The sequence below is a fragment of the Camarhynchus parvulus genome, chromosome 2 (assembly GCF_901933205.1).
Source record: "Camarhynchus parvulus chromosome 2, STF_HiC, whole genome shotgun sequence".
Taxonomy (NCBI): Eukaryota; Metazoa; Chordata; class Aves; order Passeriformes; family Thraupidae; genus Camarhynchus; species Camarhynchus parvulus.
In genome coordinates this window covers 45,919,803-45,943,043 of record NC_044572.1, presented here as the reverse complement: position 1 = coordinate 45,943,043, position 23,241 = coordinate 45,919,803, and the positions used below count along the sequence as shown (strand labels likewise).

The 23,241-nt window shown below is 47.4% G+C and overlaps 1 protein-coding gene across 1 annotated transcript in view; it reads right to left on the bottom strand.

Moving 5' to 3' along the window:
• LIMD1 (LIM domains containing 1) overlaps positions 1 to 22,919 on the bottom strand; it is a 32,716-nt gene extending 9,797 nt beyond the window's left edge. Inside the window, exons 1-3 of the mRNA XM_030971782.1 lie at positions 21,603 to 22,919; positions 11,966 to 12,067; positions 819 to 886 (exon numbers count right to left, since the gene is read on the bottom strand). Of these exons, the coding sequence (XP_030827642.1) occupies positions 819 to 886; positions 11,966 to 12,067; positions 21,603 to 22,761 (1,329 nt within the window). The 5' untranslated portion in view covers positions 22,762 to 22,919. The remainder of the gene's footprint in view (positions 1 to 818; positions 887 to 11,965; positions 12,068 to 21,602) is intronic.
• Positions 22,920 to 23,241: the final 322 nt, after the last annotated feature.

Here is a 23,241-nt window from a genome sequence, read left to right as displayed (position 1 = left end):
TATAAAGGTGTGGATGTGCTTCTAAGCGCCCAGGCTCAGAAACAGTACAAGTTCCTGTAACTTCCAAGTGCAAAATTTAACTTTAATTTAAAGTATAAAAATAAATACCATAAATGCACATGCAAATGAGACAGTTACTAATAAGACTTATTTACATGCTTATTTGACCACATGAATCTACAAGACAAGAACCTACTTGTGTTTATCACATACTTACGTTGCAGTATCTGTATATATAGGCCTGGAAAGCCAAATTTTTCTTTGGTTATATGGTTATAATTCTGTTGAAGATTCTCTAAGGTCAGTGGTATTGTTCCAGCTCCCTGGTAGGACAGCAATCAAGTCTGGCTCACTACAATTTTTTTGTGTTTTTCCTGAGATTTATTGATAAGGGACTGTCTATCATGCCCATGACATGCACCTTGGGCACAGCACATCATCTGTCTGAAGGAAATGCAAACTTGGAAAATGAAATATTTTAGGTGCATTTAATCCTTTTATTTTCATCCTACGTAGAATATAATAAGAAGAACAAAGATGACCTTACCTCTCTCTGACAGAAATCACTAGGATTCACCAATAAGTAAGCAAATACACCTTTTTCAAGTCTCAAGGAAGGCTTCATCTACCAGGACTCAGGGGCAGAAGGGTGCATGGATTTTTATCTGCACCAGCCAAGGAGAGGGGTGCAGATAAAAAAAAGGCTGAGGGGTCGCTTCATGCTTAGGTACACTCACACAAAATCCATTGAGGGCAACAGAAAGATATCCATTAAGATATCTATTAGGTCTCATCACAAGAGTCAACTGGGTGCTTACCAGGAAGTCTTCTTCACAGAACACCTTTCCATTGACAAAATAAAAGGCTTTTCCTCTCAGCTTTCGACCTAAGGAAAAAACCACAGAGATAAGAAAAATATCAGCAGAGAGCAAGGAGAAAATGTGAGCAAAACCTGGCTGCTGAGAAGCAAACAACAATGAAGACATCCAAGGACAGATGTCACACAGCTGGAAAAGAGCACCTAACCCCAGCATGGGTCTTCCCAGACTCCAGCGTGCCAAACTCTCTTCCACTGGTGGTTGCTGACGAATGCCAGCTGGTGGATCTGGACAGAAGTCCCACCTTTGGGTAGGAAGTAGGAGCTTTGCAAGCCTGGACCATCTCCTGGCAGATTACCATGTGTTGTAACCCTGGGAAGAGTGAGGGAGGATGCACTGACTCATGCTGGAAAACACCCAGGGAAAGGAGCAAGGAGGAAAGAAGAAAGGGCATACAGAGAGTGACCTACACTTAATTCCTCAAAATGTCACGACCTTACTGTTTTGCTATGAGAAGCGGCTGCCAGACAAGGCACTGCAATACCCAAGCACTCGCTCTGCCCCAGCAGAGTGCAACACCAGAGCACTCAACAAGCTTCTCTGCTACCTACCAGCACATTTCTTACTGCAGCTGCCAACAAAAAGCTTTGAAACTATTAAAAAAAAAAACCCAAATGTCATAATCAAGACAAGATGACAAAGTTTTTCCAAGAAAGGACTCTACATATGGAAAGGATTTGTATTTACTTCAGCTTTCATGTTTATGCCTCCCATTCACCGTCTGTTTTCAGTTCCATGTGATCATGGCAATGTTTGCTCACACTGCCACCACTCCTAAACTTCCCTTGAGAAAAAAGGGATAGGTTTTGTTTGTTTATAAAAAGCTGCCCCTACCTCTTTGCAGCCTGGTTTCCCTACTGAGCCCAGGGTTTGAAATGCAAGCCTGGCACTGGAATGGTTCTGCACTGGAGGCCCAAGCACGTGCCAGGAGACAGAGCCCAGGGCAGGGGAGCAGCACTGCCTGGGCACAGCTGGAGCAGGACCTGCTGCAGGCTGGTTTTGGATACCTACCAGGTACTGCTGGAAGGAAACTGGGTCTGAGACACTGGGGCCCAGAAGCCTCCTGCTTAACATGCTGAATGTGGCCAGTATAGTTAAAAAAGTGATTGTCATCTGCTGGGTGTATAGATGTGAACATCACATGGGACTGGACTGGGAGTCACCTTATGGTATGCACCTACCTGGCAGCCTTCAGCAAAGAACCACGCTGGCTGCAAAGCTTTAGGGAATGGACGAAGACGAGTAAACCCAAGAAACAAGTGGGCTTTCAAGAAACAAGTGTTACAGTCTTCTGCATACGCCAGAGGGCACCCTCAGGCTGGGAAACAACTCCTGCTGCCAATTTCTTCCTCTGCTGTTCTCAGCTTCTCCCTGTGCACTTTTGGGATGGACTGCTCCCAGTGTCTCTTCGAGGTAAGAAAGCACCTTCTTATCATACTATCGGGAAGGCAAGATGCAGGAAAAGCTCACTTCCCCAGGCTGCACTGGGAACTGTCCCGGTGGAGCACCTACCAAAATCAAGATGCTTCAGGGAAGCTCCAAAATTTTGCCAGTGAATTGAGCCAGACCAGCATTTCATCAGTAGTCCTTAGTGCCCAGTCTCAGGCAGTGGGGCAGGTGGAGGACAGGGCAGTGTGTTTTCTCAAGGAACAAGCCCCTGTTTGCATGTGCAGGAACTTTGGGGTTAAACTGTGAGCACTGCTCAGCTCTGTGTTTACTGGACCAGTGTAGGAGCCAAAAGCACATGGCCCCATCACAGTCACTGCCCCCCATTCTCTTCAAATCCCTGCTAGGGACAACCATGTAACCTGAAGGTCAGAGATGACCCAGGACACCAGCCCATCCTTGCATCAATGCAGACATTGGATAGGGCATGGAAGAAAACCTGACAATCCTGAAAGTGTCCCACTTTGATTTTTCTCATCCACCCTCTGTTGCCAAGGTTGCTGAAACTGAAACAGGACCCAGAGTTCAAAATAGAAAGTATCTAATCTGGGACACGTAATCTTTGTGATTCATAACCCAGGGTGTGTATTTGCATGATAACCCCACCTGTGTGTCTGCCTGTCCACAGGTAAGCCTGGCATGCTCACCAGCAGCTCTAGAGTCACAGTTTCCGAGGAGGGACAGGAGAGGCATGGGAATACCTGAGATTTGCACCACGTTTGTCAAGGGTGGTCCTAAGCAAGTTAACAACAAGCCCAATGCAGCAAGAAGTACTCCTGAAAATCTTCCACTGATTGAAATGCAACACTGGGATTTGGCACTCCCAAAAATAAAAAAAAACCAAAACCATGTAACTTTGGTTTTAAATTACATGGTAGCAAGGGCTCCAGTTCAGTGCAACGGGCAGGTGCCCAAGTGACTTTCCACCTGCATGCAATGTGTCTCCTTAAAGACAAGCTGACAGTAGTGAAGAAAAACATACACTTGGGGCCATGCAACAAGAAACACTTCTTTGGATGAAGGCCTGGTGCATGAGCAGCAGACATTCCAACAGAAGGGATGAGGTTTGGATCACTGCCACAATGCCATTCTTCCATGGTGACAAAAAAAGCATTTACCAGCCATTCTGCACCCAGTGTATTTTTAACATGGTGACATTAGCAGGTTAAGATTGATGGCAACAGACCTTCAGTGAAGGTGCCACAGCCAGCATGCTGTGTCTGGGCTTCTGCTGTAAACTCATTCAGCAGAGGGATAAACCCTTTGTAAAGGATTTATAATTTGGCTGTTGGTATTGTGTGAGTCCCTGAAGAGTTCCTGACGCCAAGAGCACTTTGAGGCAGGGCAGGGATGATTTAATTACTTTTGTTAGGGAAGAGGTAAGCATTTTAACTATTTTTGGTTCACCATGACTCTCTTTAAGCTCCTGACAGAAACATAAAACGAAATTAGCAAAACCCATGAGTAACCAGGTGCTCCCGCAGCCACTGTGGGAGTGGTTCATGCAAACACAGCCCATTTCTTCCCTGCTGCTCTCAACTCCTCCCTGTGCACTTCTGGGACGGACTTCTCCCAGTGCCTCTTTGAGATGAGGAAGCACTTTCTCATCATACAATTGGGAAGGCAAGATGCAGGAAAAGCTCACTTCCGAGGCTGCGCTGGGGACTGGCCCGGTGGAGCTGGGAAATGCATGTCCTTGCTGCAGCCACAGCAGTAAAAGGAACAGCACTGGGACTGCCCCACAGTGCAGAGCAGGGTGGCAGCGACTTCTGTCCCTGCACTGAGCTCCCTGCCATGGGACAGTGCCTTGAACTAAACCAGGCCCTCTCAAAAGTGATGCTTCTGACTGTGCCTGCAGAGGCTGCACAGGTTTCATCTGAGCATGGAGATGCTGTTTTACTTTCACCAAAAGGAAAGACTGAGAAGTTAAATGGCATATAAGGAATCACATATTGATAACTGCCTACTTTCAACATGTATCAAGATAAAATATCCTTTGACAAACCCAGAAATATTTAAGTGTGGTTAGCTGCTTTCAGGATCAATTGTTCTACTACATGTCTTATGCTGCTGGCTCCTGACTGCATTTCACTTTTACCTCATCCTGAATTTAGCTAATCTCACACCTGAAAAGATTCAGAAAATTAAAATTCTTTGGCATTTTAACTTTACTGTCTTCACTTGTTTTTACAAGCTATCTTGTTCATCTTTTGACAGGAAGTTTGAGCCCTGAGCTTTTATGTACTGCTCATCCCTCACATGTCTGTCTAGTCTGTTTAGCTGTGAGACCTTCAGGATGACCTCGAGGTCATTTCAGCACCAATTTCAAAATATTTCAAGCTTAGTCACTAGTGCCTTTGTGCTAAAATAAACACACTTTGCTTAGCAGCTGATAATAGGCATGCCATCAGGCTGCACTCCCAGGATGCCAGTGCTTTTGTCCACTGTTTTCTCAAATGATGGCTCTCTCCTTTTGAAGACCATGCAGAGAGACTTTAACCAGGGACTTGAAATGTCCCTGGCAAGGAGGATCCTGGGAGATGCGTGATTTGCTTGCTGGGGATTTGGACTTAACTTTCTCTTTTGAAGTTGCTTTTCCATTATTTATTAAAAACAATGGGGTCACAAACCTATGTTCAAAGACAAGAGATAGCTTGTCAATGCACACAACAGAACAGGGCCATGTCTGGATCCCAGGGCTCTATGGAGATATACAACCAGGATTGCTGCATTGCTGGAGAGGCAGTGTGAGGGCTTCACTTACTACTTATCTAAGCACTATGCAACTCCCTGTGGTATCTGCATAGCAGATGGGCAAAAATCACTGCTGACTGGCAGCTTCTCCTGGGTCCCTTCCACACTGACAGCCCTGGGCCTCTGTCATTACAAAAACCAGTGCTTTTTTAAGTGCCACAGCTGTAAAATAAATTTGGATATGTGATTACTGATGGCACGTTAAATTCAGCCAGCGTGTATGTTTTGGGAGCCCTCCGTGGACACTCTGCTGACAGGCAGTATGGTGTCCCACCATGTGCAGCAGACAAGGTCAGGCATCAGACAGCTCTGCTTCATTTCTGACATCTTTTCCATTTCTCTTGGCCACTGATAAAGCTGGATGCAGCACTCAGGCTGACACAGAAGCATCAGCATTTCCAATCTGCTCTAGAACTGAGCCTGCATGAAAGGGTCACTTCAATGGCTGTACATCCTCCAAGTCAGGCAAATGGCAGATAGCCCAGGACAGACCAAAGTCTTGCTCAAAGCATGGACAGGAGGATAGGATATCTGCAAGAAGAAACTGTGCTGTGACACAGTAACTCCGCTAGCAAGAAACATGCTCAGTCTCTCTCAAGTACACCAGTTGTATGCTCTGTGCTCTCACCATACATTTGAGGCAGTAGGGAAAAAAGCAAACAAACTGAAGCAAAAGACTTGGCAGTTTTTTGCTATTAAAAAGTGTTGCTTTATTCCTCAGAACTCTCAGGAAATGATCTGATGCCTGAAAGCCAAAAACATGCACACGTAAGAAAGGCCAGCTGCCTCTAAAGGCAACACAAGCACAGGTGAGGGCGGAAATGGATCCCCAGCCAGAAACACTGCAAAACCACAGCACCCCACACAACTGAGCAACACCTCTCCTTTGCCATCAGGCAAACCACTGTAAGAAGATATTAATGAGTTCTTCATTTTAGGGAAAACCCATAGAAGTATCAAAATTCAGAGGTAAAATACAGTCACCCTGGGACAAAGCAGCACTTTTGATCCAGACAGTCCCTGCTCAGGAACTGGTTTTCATCCCAGTGCTCAGCCACTCTGCATCACTCTGGAGATGGCTGCCCAGCTCCCCAAAATGCACCAAAATTAGGTGGCTGTCAAGAGCTGGCCTCCCACCCTGTCACCCAGTGACTCATTGAAACACAGAGCCTCTGAGGAGGAAGGAGGGGGAGGCAATCTCTGTGACCTCGATGAATTAACTGCATGTTGAAACAATATGAGAAAGTAATTTTTAAATTTCTCTGGTTATGGAAAGGGCCTCATTACTTACTGAGATACTACTCAGAAAATTAGTCACAGTATCATTAAAACGTTGCAACAAAGCCACTAAAATCTTTACAGCACAAATTAATCCTATGCCTGTTCTTTACAGAAAACAGTACTTTGAAGGTGACATTATGAAATAGAAAGACTAGAAGGACTAGCAATTTATTCCACAAAAGATTTCAACCTTTTTTTCCTCCTCACATTGTCCTAATGATTTCAGACTTTCAGCCAGCACTAAAACATACAATTGACTGAAACCACTACTACGCTGGTAAATCCCTGACTGCATCCATCCCCTTGTGGAGCTGAACATCTGCACCTTTCCATCAAGGATATCTACTGAGGACACCTGATCCATGCCAAAGCCCCTCCAGCCCAGGCCTCATATCACTACTGCCCTGAAATCTGGTCAAGAGAGGAACAAGTACTGTCACCTTACTGTAAAAGCTGTCCTGGCTTTTCTCATCTATAGCAAGCACTTCTTGTGACAAACAAGAGGATTTTTCATCAGTGACCTGAGACTGAAGACAAAAAGTCAGCAAGAACATAACAACCATTTAGACTGAAGCAGAAAAATATACTGATTAATTACCTGTCCCCTAAACTGTAAATCCAAGCACCCCTGAATCTTTTCTGACATTATTTTTGCTAAAAAATCATACTGTTTACTATGCAGACTCTGGCATGATAATTTTACTGGAGGGATGCTGAGGGTGGATTACTGACAATGCTTTGCACTCTCCACTCCAAAGATTTGCACATTTCTCAAGTGAGTTGATTGGTGTGGTGGGTTTTTATCCAATTATAGGCACTAAGTTCTGTCTCCATCAGAAGAGATGGCAGTTTCTGCATCTGAAGACAACCATACACATACGTGTGGCCTTGGAGAAATCCACTCGGCAAGGCTTACTATCCTGCTGTCTGGGATTAAGTCACATGGGCAGAAAAAGGTGACTTTCTGCTTGCAAAGTTATGAAACTGTGCCAATAAAAACCAGGCCTTCTTTTTCTAGGAGTTACATACCAATACAGGACATGTTTATTCCACATGATTAGCCCAAAGACACCAAGAGCTGCATTGCTGTAAGTAGCCATGCTTCGTAGTCACTGCGGCAAGACTAATTAGGCCAAGTAGAGAGTTATGCTTGCAGAAAACACTGCTTTGATAGCTTAGCTACCTAGTGTAGTAAATGACCCTTGATACCTCTAAACACAACTATGTTGTGAAATATTAAATATAAAATATATACAGACAGAGGGTGGCAAGAGGCAGCCAGCCTGTGTGATTTCAAAGTCTGCCCCTGGAACAGCAGTCTGTTAACCTCTGCACTGATATCAACATTAATCTGAGCTTGCAAAAATAGAAAAGAAAAATAAAGTAAAGTGGTGATGTTCACATGTCAAAGACTGAATTCTGTAATCTAGTAAAGGTTTCCAACCTTTTTTTCTGTAATCTATGCAACCATTTTCTGTAATCTGTGCAAGGCTTCCAACTCTTTGCAGCAAGGAGTCAAAATCTGGTCCTCACTTTGGCCCTCGTGTTGTAGTTCAACATCAAGCACTCCTTTCAAATCAACTTGCAATCAGTTCTTCCTTTCTGACTTCCTTCCTCATTTACTGATTTCCTTCCCAGCCATCTCCAACATTTCCCTTGCACTTTTTTAGCTTTCAGATTTCCCCTTGAGGACCAAGTGGTTCAAGTGCAAGACTCTTCTGCTCTAAACTACACTTCCAGCAGAGCATAAAGGTCTGTTTTCCAGGCAACCTGTGGCATTTGGATACAAGCCTGGCTGAACCCAAGAGAAAACACTAAAACTTAACACAAAAGGTTAGAGTGATACAGTCTAGCTAAAAGTATATAATTTGTAAGGTCTCTTTACTAAATTTGGACCTATTTACTAATAGGTCTCTTTACCTAAATTGTAAATATCAACACCTGGAGACACATGTATCTTTTTATACCTCTGAGGAGGTACAAATTAGTGATTTAATTTAAATGTGTAATAAACCATTTGATAGCTACAACTTTTTGCCCAACAAGCTGCAAAAAAACCCCCAAACCCCAAGGCGGAAACAGACACCTTGAGACTGCAGGAAACAGCTCAAGGCGTTTGGAGGCCTTTTTTTTTTTAACCTACTTTCATAGCCCTCCTGTAAAGTAATATAATTTATTACTAATCCTGCAGAAAGAGCCTGAAGCTTTTTTCTTCTCCCTCTCTGCAAAAGACTGCCTTGTTTGTGCCTCTGCCCTGTAACAAACAAGAAGATAAACGAGACATTTATGCCAAAGTAATAATTATAAATCTGTTGTTTTGACCTCCAAGCCAAATTTTCTGCATTACATGCCACTGGCTCAGATAAGACAGTACATTTTTTTCCTGCCAACTGAACCCTGTAGTGTCTGCATAGCCCTGTTCAACAAACTGCTCTATCATTTATCTCTGAACATATGTGTATTGGGAAGCTGAAGGAAATTTGGCACTATATGGGGTATCACCCCCCACCTAACCCCTTGCTTCTTAGACCCTCTTGATTTTCTGTGTCGGGGAAGCCAATGCACATTTGGACACAAATCCAGCTAGGAGCAAAATTAGAAATCCTTGCTCAAATGAAAACAGCAGGACAGTGGTTATAAATATCTAGAGGACAATATGCTTTACCTTAATAGGTAATTTTGTATATTTTATTTATTGGAGTGGGGGATATTCAGTGTTTCACCAGGGAAGAAATTTTAGGACTGAAATCAGGGGCAACCTTGACTTCTCAAAGTCAAGTTTGTACTGGATGGTGTCCAAGATGAACTCCACTTGACCTTAAAAGCACTACTTACTTTTCAACTAGAAACCAGAGTTTCAACACAGACTGCTCAAGATGCGCTTTGCAGCTAGAAAGACAACACCAAATAAGTATTTATTTTTCTGGCAGACAGAAATGGCCTCATCACATTTCCTGCAGTGACACAGGTGACAGAAAGCCTGCAGAGGGGCATGTGTCCTCTCTGAATGAACGACAGAGTGTGTGCCCTTTATCCCCACAGCAACTGATGGTCTGTGGAGCTGGGAGATTACTTTGGGCTACAAAAGGTGGGATTCCTCTCGAGTGGGTTTCCTCCCTGAGTGCAGGGCAGGATGTCCTGTACCTCCCCAGACAGCCACAGTGCAGAGGTTTGATGAAGCAGAAAGTCAGCCCAGAGCAGGTAAGGCCACAAAGCCCTGGAGCAAGCGAACAGGGGCAGTGCAGGAAACCATCCCCTGCACTGAAGGGTTTCTTGCAAACATTGCTGCTTGTAGAGGTCTGTGCACATGAGGGAAAACACCCACTACTGTGGGGGCCAACCTCTGGCACCATTCTTTTTGGAGTGCTGGGAATCCCATGACACCACAAACCTTCCCCTCCATCCATGCCATCCTGCCAGCTGCCACTGCCTCCAGTTTCCATTTTAGTATGGCCACTGCCACAATAGGAAGGACTTTATCTTCCATGACTACTCTCCTAAATATAACAAGCTGAATTAGGCTCTCACTTACATGCCCATGACTTGCATTCGCCTTTTCTACCTTGTTTTGAAACACAGTCTTTTCTACTGAGGGAAATGTCATCATTGCTCCCACACCCCTTTCTTTCCCCACCTCCCCATAATTTTCACTAGCCTTGTTTTTTAATTTTACTTTCAGTTTGAAACCCTTTGCCCCAGCACATCTACTCAGCACATTTCTCAGTTACAGCTTGGGTAAGAGAGAAAATGGGCTTCACTTTGCTGAACTTGGCTTCTTTCCATCTTTCTAAGTCTCACCTGACATCCACACCTTTTCATCTTGCACTGGAAACGTTTGGAAAGGGCTGACTTTTAAAATAAGCAGCAAATCGCTATCCTTTCAACCCTCACCAACCCATCTCATTAGAAATGGGATTAAGTTAATTTTTAACCAAACACAGACAAACAAACAGACGTAACCAAGGATACCTCTGCAACCACAACTACTTTTCCAGCACTGGTCTCCAAATAAAGATTGTAAAATTCATTTTAAAAGGAGGATCAAAAGTGTTTCTTTCTAAAGTACCAGTTGCATGGTAGTAATTTTAGAAATTTAAGACAGCTCAAACCTGCTGCTGGATTATTTTTAACAGGAGCTTTGGGTGCAAGGGCAGTTCAGAGACTGCCTCGCCCTAGAGGGTGAGAGGTAACTGAAGCAAAGCCTTGGCTGCAGCCAGGAAACCTCTCCACGGGAGAAGATAAATTAATTTCAAATTAATGTCTAAGAAAGGACAGAAGAGTGAGCAGCTGACTTCTGAGCCTCTAGGAAACTGCCACTAAATGCAAAAAACACTTTCTCTTGTCAGTTTTCCTATTTTCGGTCAGATGATGGTGAAATACTCTACTAAAAACAGAGGTGAGGCAGGGCAGCTGGTGTAGGACAGCTGGGAAATGGGCATAGTTCACGGCTCAGCTATTATTAAAAAGCATTAACATCTTTCTATATTTATTCCAATTTTACAGCTCCAAATAAAACACATGTAGTCCTGATGAGTTTATAACTCTAAATACAACTCAGGAGGAAAAACCCTCAGTCTCATCTGGGAAAACCAAACTCATATATACAAAAGCAGCAGAAGATTATTATTTTTTCTGCCACCACATATACAACTACACTTCTAAAAATACACTACTACTGCTGGAGTTAAACACAACAAAACAGAAAAACCACTGTCTTACAAACACAGCCACGGTTTAAAATCAAGTGGCCAGTGCTTCATTCCAGCTCCATCACAGACCTCCTGGAAAATCCAAGGAGGATTTTTCCTCCTGGAAAAGCTGCTCAGGAGGATCCATACATTGCTGTACAGCCCAGCAAACTCCAGATGTGGGTCTGACAAAGTAACCCACAGGGAGCTCAGCAGGGCCCGCTGAACTATTAACTGTGCTTCTTGGGTAGATTTCACAGGGCTCACCATCACTGCTCCCAGCCTGATACCTTTGCAGAGTAACCAGTTCCCTCCCTGGAAAAATCATAAACCAAGCTGGCAGAGACATGCCCCTTATCTCAGGGCATGGCTGCATTTCCCTGGAGAAAGAGCAAGCAAGACGTGTAACCTGGGACATTCATGCACTTACATGCTTTAACTGGAGGTATTTCAGAGGTACAAAATGATTTTAGCAAGTAAAAGGTAATGCACACAGCGAAAACGCTGCCACTGGATTTACCCTGCAGCAGCTCCATCTGAAAAGTAAAGCCTGCTGAGACAAAAAACATGCCAGCTAAGGCATTTTCTCTGCCACTTTGAAAAATACTCTTGTAAGAAAATGTGGCTATAACAGAGAGGCAGAGGAATGAAAACAACCATCCCCCATACCAGAAGGCAGAAGCCTGGCACAATCCAAAATATCATTTCTACATGCCTTGCAACAATCCATTCAAAAACAAACAGCAAGCAGCACCACCACCAAGTCATAGAGCTGCAGCAGACTCCAGCTGGGAGATAGTTTAGTAACTGCTTTCTTTTCTCCCCCCTTTACACCAGAAAAATGTTAAGCCTGAAGAGTTTGCTGCAGGGCCTGGCACCAGGGATACTCAGGAATCAGATAAGGCCAAGGATACTCACTGCAGGCTCCACAGGTGAAGCAGCTGTCATGGTAGAGGTTGCCCATGGCTTGGCAAGCTTGGTTTGCTCCATACACGCCCTTGCTGCACTTCACACAGGTACCTGGGGGAGAGAAGAGAGGTCACAAGTGGGACCCAACAGGGTGCCTGGGGACACTGGCTGGGTGACAACACATTTAGCTTGTCATGGTGGCTGAACAGCTTAGGACCATGCCACTGAAGCCACATGATGTAGGTGACATCACTGTCACCTGCCCAGAGAGGTGCTGTTAACAGAAGTCATGACAGCCATCAAACCTCCATGGTGAAAGACTTCTGCAAAAATATAAACTGCACAAGAACAGTTCTGTCCTTCCTTCCTTCTCCCATCCTTCCTGACAACCTTTATATACATCTAAATCTGCTTAAGGACCCTTAAGGATCCTCACAAAAGCAGTGAGTATCAGTAAGGGGTGCTCAGAGCTCTTCACAGACAATAGTTTCTGGCAATTATTGTATAAGCTTGTTGGTCACAACTGATGTGAGGAAAACACAGCTCTTTACTTACCTCCTTTAAATCATCCATTTCAGACCCCAGTTGTGCCTGCTGAAGACCCTAATGGTTCCCCAGCAAAACAGAGCCAGACTACCTGACATGTACCTCTCTTAACAAGGAAATGGGACATCAAGCCAGTTTAACTTACTTCAGGCATTGCCCTGCTATTGTGACAGGCTGTTTTTAAAGCAGCACCATCCTTTAATTACCTCTAACTGAGAAACTTGAATCTCTGTTTAAGCAAATAAATGAAGAAGGGACAGTGTGAAGGAAAAACAGATTATGTGTTCCTGTCTCTGGTCTGTAGCAACTCTAATGTGACTTCACCTTTCACCATTACCAGACCTATTAATCCTGGCTCTTAAAATCCCTCCTCAAGGGTCTGTGAGTCACACCTCACTCCTACTGGCCCAGGAGGAGGAACAGCATAATCCTGCGGGAGATCCTTAGTTATGCTGAGGATGGTAAACAAAATTTCACTTCTTTTGTGGCACTGCAAGCTCCAGAGTAACTGAAAAAGTCTGGAGAAAGTTAGGAAGAAGTCCACTGTGCTTACAACAGCACTGAAAAGTAACTCAATTCTGGCAGCATCAGGCTTGCACTGCCAGGGTGAGTAAGAATTTCTTCCTGCAGCTGATAGCCCTGGCGGTCAGTTTTCACACTACAGGGATAAAACCACTCAGGAGTCCTTTGCAGTAGCACACACACGGCTGCTGAAAAGCAGACACTTGGTTTCCCCAGGTTTTTGCAGAGCAGACCTGGCTCTCTGTGCTGCAGCTGCCTGTGTGCATCCAACCAGCACACTGAAAGCCGTCCTAGAGCTGTGCCAAGCCCCACTGCACTCAGAGCCAGAGTCCACACTGACACAAACCTGCAGAGAAGGCTGCAAAGAATAATTAGTTACTTTGTTTTGTCCAAATCCTACACGAATGAAATGCTCACTTGGCTGTGGGTCCACCCCAGCACTCAGGCTGGCACCAAGAGAGCAAAACTTTCTGGCTTTTTTTGAATTGAGCAGGTTTATCTCGTTTATTGAAAGAAACATTTTAAGAAAGATAAATCATACAGGCATTAGAAAAAGGAAAATAGAGTCAAGGCAAAGATAAGAAAAAATTGGTTTTTCAAATGGATGTGCTCTTCCAGGAATGCACACATTCAGCAGCAGCCTGAATTTCTGTGCAATGATCTGACACAAGAGCTAACGACTCAAAATTCCCTCTTGAGTACAGCAATGTCGAGCAGAAAGTTTAGAGAGCAGAAAACCTGCCAATTTTCCACGACACCCACCAGGCTTTCCACAGAGCCAACGTATTTATTGCACTGCAAGTGCTGCATTTTCCCCTTCTCCTGTGCCAATGAGTGGCTGCTCCAGAAAATCTCACCAGCATGCTCCGATTTCCTCCTCTCCACAAAGCAGCCGGGTGACACTGACTGCGGATGAGCAGCAAGAAGAAGCAGGAGGCAGAAGACACAGCAGCTGAGTGCAGGCACAACGCCCAGTAAAGATGCTGGCAGGCATAAGCCACTATTAAGTAGGCTAAGGCAAACCCTATGGAGGGCAGAAATTGCCCCTGCCATCTCCTGTCTATCCCATTACGCTTCAGAGCACAGGCACTGCCCCTCTGGCTTCCCAACAGGACAGATCCTGCAGGAGCTGTCAAGGCTCTCACATCTGTACCAAAATCTTCCTCCACCTCCCACCCCTCAACCATCCCAACCACTCTTCCACCTTCCTTTCAGTCCAGGTTCCATTTCACCCCCTGATTAACCCTTTCACCTGCTTCTTTCGATATTTAGGCCCCTAAAAAAATGGAAAATAAAGTCATGGAGTGAAAGGGCTTTTAAAATACATTGACAAGGTTTTTTGTAAAAACTGTAATGCGCTAAAATACTCAACTATGTCATAACCAGACATGCTATAAATATCCATACATTTCCTGTGCCAAGGTTGACAATTGAAAAATGGCATTATGGCACATCTGAATCTAGTTTATGTTCTTACATGTATCTGCTAAATCTTACTTGAAAGCCTATTAAATCTCACTAGCAAGTGAAATTACTCTCTAAATAAACCTTTGCTCTTTCCAGATATAATATTCTGAAGTATTTTAACCAACATACTTGAGCCTTCATCTCTGACACTCAGCACACCTGGCCTGAAAGGTGTGGGGGGGGGGGGGAAGTGATTTTTATTGATTTTTCCTTACCACTTTTTTTTTTCCCATTCACTCCCTGCTGTCACAATGATCCTGATCCTTTGGCTTAGGCTAAGCAAGGAAAAAGCAAGGAAAAATCTGCTCAGCAGCACGCGTGCAAAGCCAGCTGACGGCAGCCAGCGCAACCGGGGCCACCTCCAAGCCCATCCTGCTGCACAACGGGCTCCACGCCCTGCTCCACGCCAGCTCTGACGGCTATTTCCCGAAACACTGCTGACTGTGCTTGCTGCTGGTGTTAAAATGTCAGCAGCATTGCTCCAGCCCCACATGCCACTGACACTAGTCAGCAGTTCTGGGTAATTTTCTTGGCATGGAGTGGCTTTTAGCAAAAACTTCTGTCCTCAGCGTGAAGCAGAGGGATCCTAAGTAGCCACAGTTCAGCAAGTTCTCTGATTCCTGCACTCAGTAACTTTGCAGCTCCTAACAAGTGTTTATCCAAGTACCAATCGCAGCAGACATCTCCTCTGAAATTATGATTTTTAACATTAGACAACGTTATTAAGAAGAAATTACAGGTTTCCCTTTTACCGCCAGGATGACAAACCACACATGCACAGCACCATTAAATTCATGCATGAGTGGACAGGCAGAATGGCAGACAGATTTGGGAAGGAAAAGGGATGGAAATTGCTGATTTCAGTTCAATTTCTGCTGGCAGGGCAGCCGTCCCTGGACAACAAAGAAATCTCTGTTCCCTTTTGCATCACGCAGCAAGCAACCGCCCGCACTGCAGCTGAGAGTCTGAACAAAGGGACCTTTGGAACAGAGCTGGGACCAAAAACATGCCCTGGAAGCCACTTCCCGGCACTTGCCACACTCCATCTCAGCACTGCAGACCAGGAGGGCTCTCACCAGGAACAGCCTCGCCTCACATGATCCAAGAGGTTGGACACAGACCTCAAGGGCTGTGAGAAAGCGAACACAGTGCTCAAATGTCAGTCCCACCCTCAAAATTCAACAAGCGCATTTCCATTTACCACCCAACTCAAAGCCCCTGGAGACATTTTTTCCTCCAAGTGTTGCTATTTCACACTCACCAGAAGGAGTTTAGTTACTTTTACTGTATCCTACTCGCTAAAAATTCAACACAAGGCTTGCTGAACAGCAGCATTTTCTGGGACTAAGACTCATTTCCACATCTCAGACAACATCAATCTACAGACCAAGACCACAGTTCTTCCAACAGCATCCCTTTCTTTTCAGCAGCCTTCACCTCTACCTTCACCTCCCTTCTCAGCAACACACAGCACAGCCAAGCTTTCCTGCAAGTGCTCCTGGCTGGGCTTACTAATATTGTCACTTCATTTTGAATGGCCAAATGTGACAGTGCTTCAGTGGCGAGGTTTCTTTAATGCCAATTTGGTCACAGGTAAGAGGAATGCAGGGGCAGGATGATTCCGGTGTTGTGAGTCTGCTTATCTGGCTAATCCAGAAACAGCAAGTCTGTCCTACTCCTTCCACATACTCTGTGCAAGTCACATTTCCACCATCAGATTGACTCTTCTCTATCAGATATAACTGGGTTTTGCCCTCTCCTTACAGGAGGCTGGATTTATGCTGAAGAACCCCCAGCTGAACTTAGAAGAACCACTCCTCATAGAGACTTTGCACCTCTGGTAACATCATTCCCATCTGTCCACACACGCACCCAGTAGATCCTGATGCCTCCTAGCAGAAGTTGTACCTTCACAAGGGTCTCCCCCATCAGAATTCTGCTTGACACTCACTCTGACAGGGAGGACCCTGTGCAGGTGCAGCTGCTGTGTCTCCAACCCACCTATTTATCCCAGGAGAACCAAGCCCTCCACTTGCACATATGTGTTTCAAAGACTGCTGAGAAAAGCCTTCACCCTGACGTACATGGCGTGATGCTCAGTTTTCCTGGTTTTACTTTAGAATTTCTCTGGAACTTGAACCCACCCACCTTCCCATGGCTCACCTTTACCAAGTAACTCCTACATCAAACTCTAAATAACACACATTGCATGCCTTGCTATGCTGCTTATCCACTACTGAGCAGTAACTCTTGCTGGAGAGGTGATTTCAAGGAGATTTGGAGGTCTGGGTGAGACTGAGTGCCTGGAAAACCTGGCAGATTGGCACGGAGTGACTGGGTTGTCTGCACAAAGATGGACAGGTACTCCTTGCCCAGAGGACCACAGAGTTGGTAAACACAAGTTTTCTGTTCCCTTTTTCATGCCACATTCTTGACCCCCGACCTTGCTGCAGATCTTCATGTACACGCTGCCAGTGAAGGACGAAAATGCCATCAAACTCACGTCAGCGACATTTTAAGTACCTTATAGTGCCGTCAGAGATTATGATAGTTCCCATGCCATATGAATGAGGCTCCTTATTTCTTTCAGTCCCACTCTCACTGTATTCTGGCTGAAACACTGATTGCTCCTCTGCCTCAACTCTTTGCTTTTTCTTTCTTTTTGGTAGATTTTTCCTTAGCTTGCAAACCCAGCTGAGCTCCCCAGAGGTAGGGAGGAGAAGCACATACTGCTGTAATCTTGAAGAGCCATATTCCAAGCCAATACTTATTTGCTTGGTTTCTTGCAGTAAGATAAGCTTTGCAATCTGTAGTAGTAGTGCAAACCCACTACTCCAAGTGCTGTGATCCTTCTGGCTTTCCTTCTTCCACCAGGACCTGTCTCTCCCTGCCTCCCCCTCCTCTCTGCTGCAGGCAGGTGTCTCCTTTCAGCTTTGGTACTCTCCCAGGAGAGGGTAGTAAAGGATGCCTCTGCTCATTCCCGGTGGAAATGGCATTGTCATCATCATCCACAGACAAAACAGACTCAGAGGAACTTTAATTTTAATCAGAAATTCTCCACTTGTCAGCCCTGAGATTACCTTTGCTGCACATGAAGTGTCCTGGTGCCCCACCATCAGCAGGGTTTGGTAAAGTGCCTGGGTGTGTACAGCCCCAAAGTCAAACGAATTGTGGTTCCAGCAGTGGTGAAACACTAATTTCACTGTGCACTACACTTCCAAAGAGCACTGCTGACCTTTGAGCTGCTCGCACCCACTCAAAGGTGCTGGGCTCCCAGCTCTCCACAGGGCTCAGCGACTCAGCTACTGCTCTGCTTATGCCAAAGGGAAAAAAACTCTGCAGACTGTGCTAGGAGATATTCTCTGCCTGACTGCTGGGAAGCATCCCAGTTTTTGACTGCAAAACAAGATGCCCAGGGCCCTCCTAAATCACCCACAGCTTATCAGCTCTGCTGTAAATAACAAGGAAGCCAGAATACAACAGCTAACAAATATTTATAACACAAAAACCATTCATAAAAATGGTTTTATAAAAAGCTCTTGGTAAGGGTGTAGATAATCCTCATCAGGTGGAGATTTCCATCTAGCTGTATGAAAAAAGCACTGTTAAGAACGTGATGCTACATGTTACACCTCTAGAAGCATCCATCTGTGCCTGCAGACCAAGGCACTGCATGCTAAGACAAGCAGTCAAACCTTCGTGCAGACCCCAGCACACTTCAGCCAGGCCCCTCCTCTACCAAGTCACTCCCAGGCAGTGCAGGCAGATGCTTGGTTTGGTTGTGCATCTGTCTCACCTGAAAGCTCATCAGGCACCTTCAGTCTTCGGGAAGGTGTCGCTTCACCTAACCCTAAACATTTGGGTGGTGCTGCCAAAGGATTTGCAGCTCCCCGATCAGTCCTATTTAATCTTCTGTCACCAAGAGGAGATGAAGGCTGATGCACCCAAAGGAATTCCATGGGAAATCAGTGGGATTTGGGCACATCACCTCTGAATGTTCTCTGGAAATAATACACCAAAACCTAAATACATCCTAAGCTGGCTTCCAGTGACACCTCCCAGGGACATGGGGGCCCTTCTCTGCTGCAGGGGAACCAGTCTCTCTCACGGGAACCAGTTTCTCTAGAAAGCAACCAGTCACTCTCTGAGCAACTTCAGCTTTTCCTTCCCCAAGAAAAAGACCTGGGTGATACCTGAGACTCCCTACCTCCTCCTCGACAGCCCACATAAATCAAATCAGCATTTCAAAAGCCCTCTTGGAGAACTGAAATTCCTCCAGAGACATGCGCAGCTCAGGCAGCTCACACATAGGTCACTACTTCCAAAAAAACAAAAGGAAAAAAAACCCAGAGCAAATTCTTGGCTTTGTCTATTTCTTTCCTTTCACTTATTATACCTACTCTGAGCAGACAAAAGCATTTTGCTCAGCAAGTTGGTGCTGACAGACAACCAGAGTGCTGCTCCTCAGCACAGCATCCTACCTGTATTTTACCTAGTCCCTGGCTTATCCTTTCCTAGGCTTTCACATACAAGCACACATTTTCACATAGTGAAGGAGAAAGCAGCTCCTTTACTGTGATCAGAATTAATTGTTCTTTATAAACATCTGGTCCTGACTGAGACAGACTGAAGAATAGTATGCTAACCTGACAGACAGATCCATCTTCAAAAACACCCCCTTGTTACAAAAGCAGCACATAAAATTAGAACTGAAAATATTTTTTATAAAATAATTTGGTCATTTGTACTTTAGTCCTGGTTTCATTTCCTGGCTCTGATGAACTTCAAAACAGCTGCAACAGACTTCCCTTCACTGGGGAAGAAGTCTACAACAAAACAAACTATTGATCCTTTTTATCACTATTGCATGAAAGTGTTTATTTTACATCCTAAAGTTCGGTAGCTTGAGAGTAGGGCGTAGCAAAAAATAATTGAGAAGGCCAGCTGTGTCCTTTGTTCCTTCAAAGGAAGTAAGGTAACTGCACAAAAAATGAAAATAAAAGTGAGAAAGAGAGGGGGAGGAGGAGGAGGCCCAGAATTAAAATACCTCGATACTTGTTCCTTCCTGCTCCTTGGTCTTCAGCAGGGCAGATCTGCTGAACCTTTGTCTGCTGAACTGAGGCTTCACAAAACTTTACTTTTCCCTCTGCCAAGACCACATAATTTCTTTTTTTCTTCTCACTCTCCTCCTTCCCATATTTCTCAGACATCACATCCTGGTGCAAAATCTCCTGGCAGAAGGATGTCAGAACACCTCACTGGGGATCAGGCAGTCTCAGTGTCTCCTCCCTCCCTGGGGCTCACTCTGCCACCTGACCAGCCGGGCTCTCCATGCTGCCAAAAATACTCCTGCTTCACTATAAATCTCCCATGGGACAAAAGCCTCCTCTTGCCTTGCATCCTTATTTTGTGACAAAAATGTAAAAGTAATCTAGCCATTCACTGGGTTCCTCTGCCTCCTGAGCCCATCCTCAGGCACATTTCAGATGAGGTATGATCCAGCTAGTTTACACACGCTGCGAGAAGCAGACACAGCAGGGTCTGTCAGAGAGACCCCTGACACCTCTCCAGTGGAGCTGAATGTCACCTCCAGAAAAACATTCCCATTTTCGAGCACCACCTCCCAGGATCCTGCTGTCCCAACCCCATCCCCGTTATCAGCTCCCGGTCACGGCATTCAGCCCCCCCCAGCGAGGCTCCCTGCGCTCATTCAAACCGCGCGCTTCCTGCAGGGGACGGAAAGTGCCAAAACTTGTTTCCAGGCCAAAACACTGGGAGCTGAGCAGCTGAACACATCACTTTTCTACGACAGGATAAAAAATGCTCCTGCCCTGCCACAGGGCTTAATCCAGTCTCGGATACCAAGATAAACAACCCCGGCACAGCCCTCTGAGGGCAAGTCCCCCTGCCTGCTGCCAAGAAACACATTTAGTTATGCAATCTGCAGCTGAGCGCTCGGTGGTCCCCCCAGCTACACCCCCAAAGCTCGGTGTGAAGCTCTGGTGCGGCTCAGACCACCACGGAGCCACCCACCGACCCCACCAGACAGGACTCTGTGCAACAGCACCTGTGCAGGCGGAAATGCACAGAACCCTTCCTCAGCACCAGGCTGAAGAATTTAATCTGTCCGTGCTCTACTTCTATGACTGCAGGTCTAAAATCATGAGGCATATCCATACACCTGGCCTGCTCCCATAGTTTCTTAAGTTAATCATGGAGTTTCCAGCCTTCCCATCAACTGCCTCTGGGTTTCCCTCTCCCAAAAGCTGAGCTATCTTATCTGCTGTTAAATTGTGAAGTGGCACAGCAGGGAACGGAAACACGCAATTCGACCCTGACCTCCCGCCATCCTGGGGTAGCAAATCAATTTAATCCAGGAGGATATTCAATATTCTCATCGGGAGTCCTGGCATGCAAGTGGGTCCTTTCCACTGCCAAGCGCCAGTGATAACCTCTGGTGGTGGTCTGGACTCGTCACAGACCCCAGATTTAGGGAAGAAGGTGCCTACTGCCCGTTCTTCTGCCATCTTCGGGATGCACCAATCATTTCACTGCTGATGGGAACCAGCACCTGGGGGCAGAGGGAAATCCTGGCAACTTTGAGAAACCACTGCCCTTCCCATCTCCAAGCTACTTCTCTCTTCCCTGAACTCCGCGCCGTTCTCCATGACGGCAGCCTATGCAGGCACGACTCCTCCGCAGGCTGGACGGCTGCCTTCCCACCCACACGTGGTCGTGGTCGGGACGCATCCTTGTAAGACACACAAAACCAGGAGCATTGTCAAGAAAAGTTAAATGCCTCCCTGCTGGCAATGAAGGGCACTTCAAAATACGCTGTTCCAGCTTCTTCCCAGAACTGTCCCCCCTGCAAAACTGCTAAACTACCTTTGCTTTAAAATTAGAGAGGTAGGATTAAAGAAAAAGGTGTCACAGGAGGAAGAGCTTCTAATCCCTGTGATAAATAAAATTTAAATAAAAAACCCCTGCTCTGGGCAACTGACAGAGCACAACCAAGCAGATGTACAGGCCAATGCAATCCGGCAGGTCTGAAGCCGCCCGTGACACTTTGCAATGAGCCCTCCTCGTGCCGACGGGCGGACTGCCTCCTTACCGAAGTAATCGGCCTTTGGCCGAGCATCCATCTCCTGCTCCAGGCGCTGGGTCAGTGCCTCCAGCTTCAGCTCAGCCGCCGACGGCCCTTGCTCAGGCTGCGGAAGGAGGGTCTGGCAGGGCAGCTTCACCTTTGCTGCGCTGGAGCCATCCAGGTGCCCAGAGTCCGACCGTGGCCCACTCACGCCCTCCGGGAAAAGCATCTGCTGGGCATTGGGAGCCACCATCCCTCGGGAGGCCAGGCGTGAGGAGCCCGGCTCAGGGTTCCCGCTGCCGCTGGCAGGCCTGTGGCTCTGACCGTGGGCCACGAAGTGACCGCCTGGGCTGGGGTAGGCAGCGGCGTGCTGGTATTCCACACTGGGAGCAGCAGGTGCGGAGCCTGGCGGGAAGGACAGCGAGACACCCTGGTACCACGGCTGGCTGCCATCTCCTCCGCCTTTGGGACCGCAGGGCTCAGCGGAGCCTGAAAACCCCCGAGTGGGCTGCGCTGAGGGTGCCGAGAAGGATGAGGACCTCTGCTGTGGCGGGGGCTCCTCTGGCCCCACCGAGGGTGCCGAGGGGGTCCCGGCGTTTGAGAAGGAGGAGGATCTCTGTCCGGCTGGCATCGGCTCACGGCCCCCTACGCCTCGCCTGCCCTCGCCGCCGTTCTCCTGCCCGCCGCGGCAGGGCTGGGGGTCGCCGGGGCTCCCAGCCTGCTGCTCCCCGCGCCCCATGCCGGGCTGTGAGCCCCCCACTCGGGGGATCCTGTCAGGCTCCGCTTCCCAGCCCCGGCGCCCGGCCTGGCTCCCCGGGGCCTCGGCACGTGCGCCGCTCTCTCCGAAGCCGCGCTCCGCTCCCTCGCAGGGCCTCGCTCGCGGCCCCTCGGCGGCGGCGGGCGGCTTCGAACCCCGCGCCACCGGCGGGCTGGGACGGGGCGGGTGGAAGGCGGCAGCCCCTCCGTTCATCGCGGCCATCAGCATCTCCTCCTGCTGCTGCTGCTGCTGCTGCTGGAGGTGGATCTTGGCCATCTTGGTGGCGAACACCCGCCTGGTCTCCTCGAACTCGGGGTTGTTGCCGGCAGCTTTGTCCACCCGAAAGAGACCGTCCTTGGAGGCCTCGTACATGTTGAGGTCCTCGATGAACTTGCTGGCTTCCAGACCCAGATCGTCGTACTTGTCCATCCTGCCCGGCTTAGCGGGAAGACCCCCGTTTTCTCCTTCTTCTTCTTCTTGTTCCTCCTCCTCCTCTCCTCCTCCTTCCCGCCGGGATCAAGGCAACGCCGGCAGCGGCAGCCGCTCCGTCCCGCCGCGCTCCCGCCGCGCCCGTCCCCTCCGGGGGCGTGGCTGCGGGCGCGGTAAGGGGCGTGGCAACGGTGATCGCGCCCCGACCTTCCCCGCTGACCGCGCCCCAGGCCACGCCCACCGCCGGGCAGCGCGCGCTGCTCGCCCCCGCTGCGTGGCGGGGGCGCGCGCGGTCCGTCTGGAAAGGTCGCGCGCGGTTCCGGAGCCGTCCCGCGGTGTCCGAATGGGTTCGGGAAGGGGTCGGGTCAGGCAGCGGAGCTGGGAAAGGGGCTGTGCACGCTGGTTAAAGTCACCCGGGTGATGCAAGCAAAGTGGTTTTGCCTCGTCTCCTCGCTGGGTAATATTCCTCCTTTTCACCCT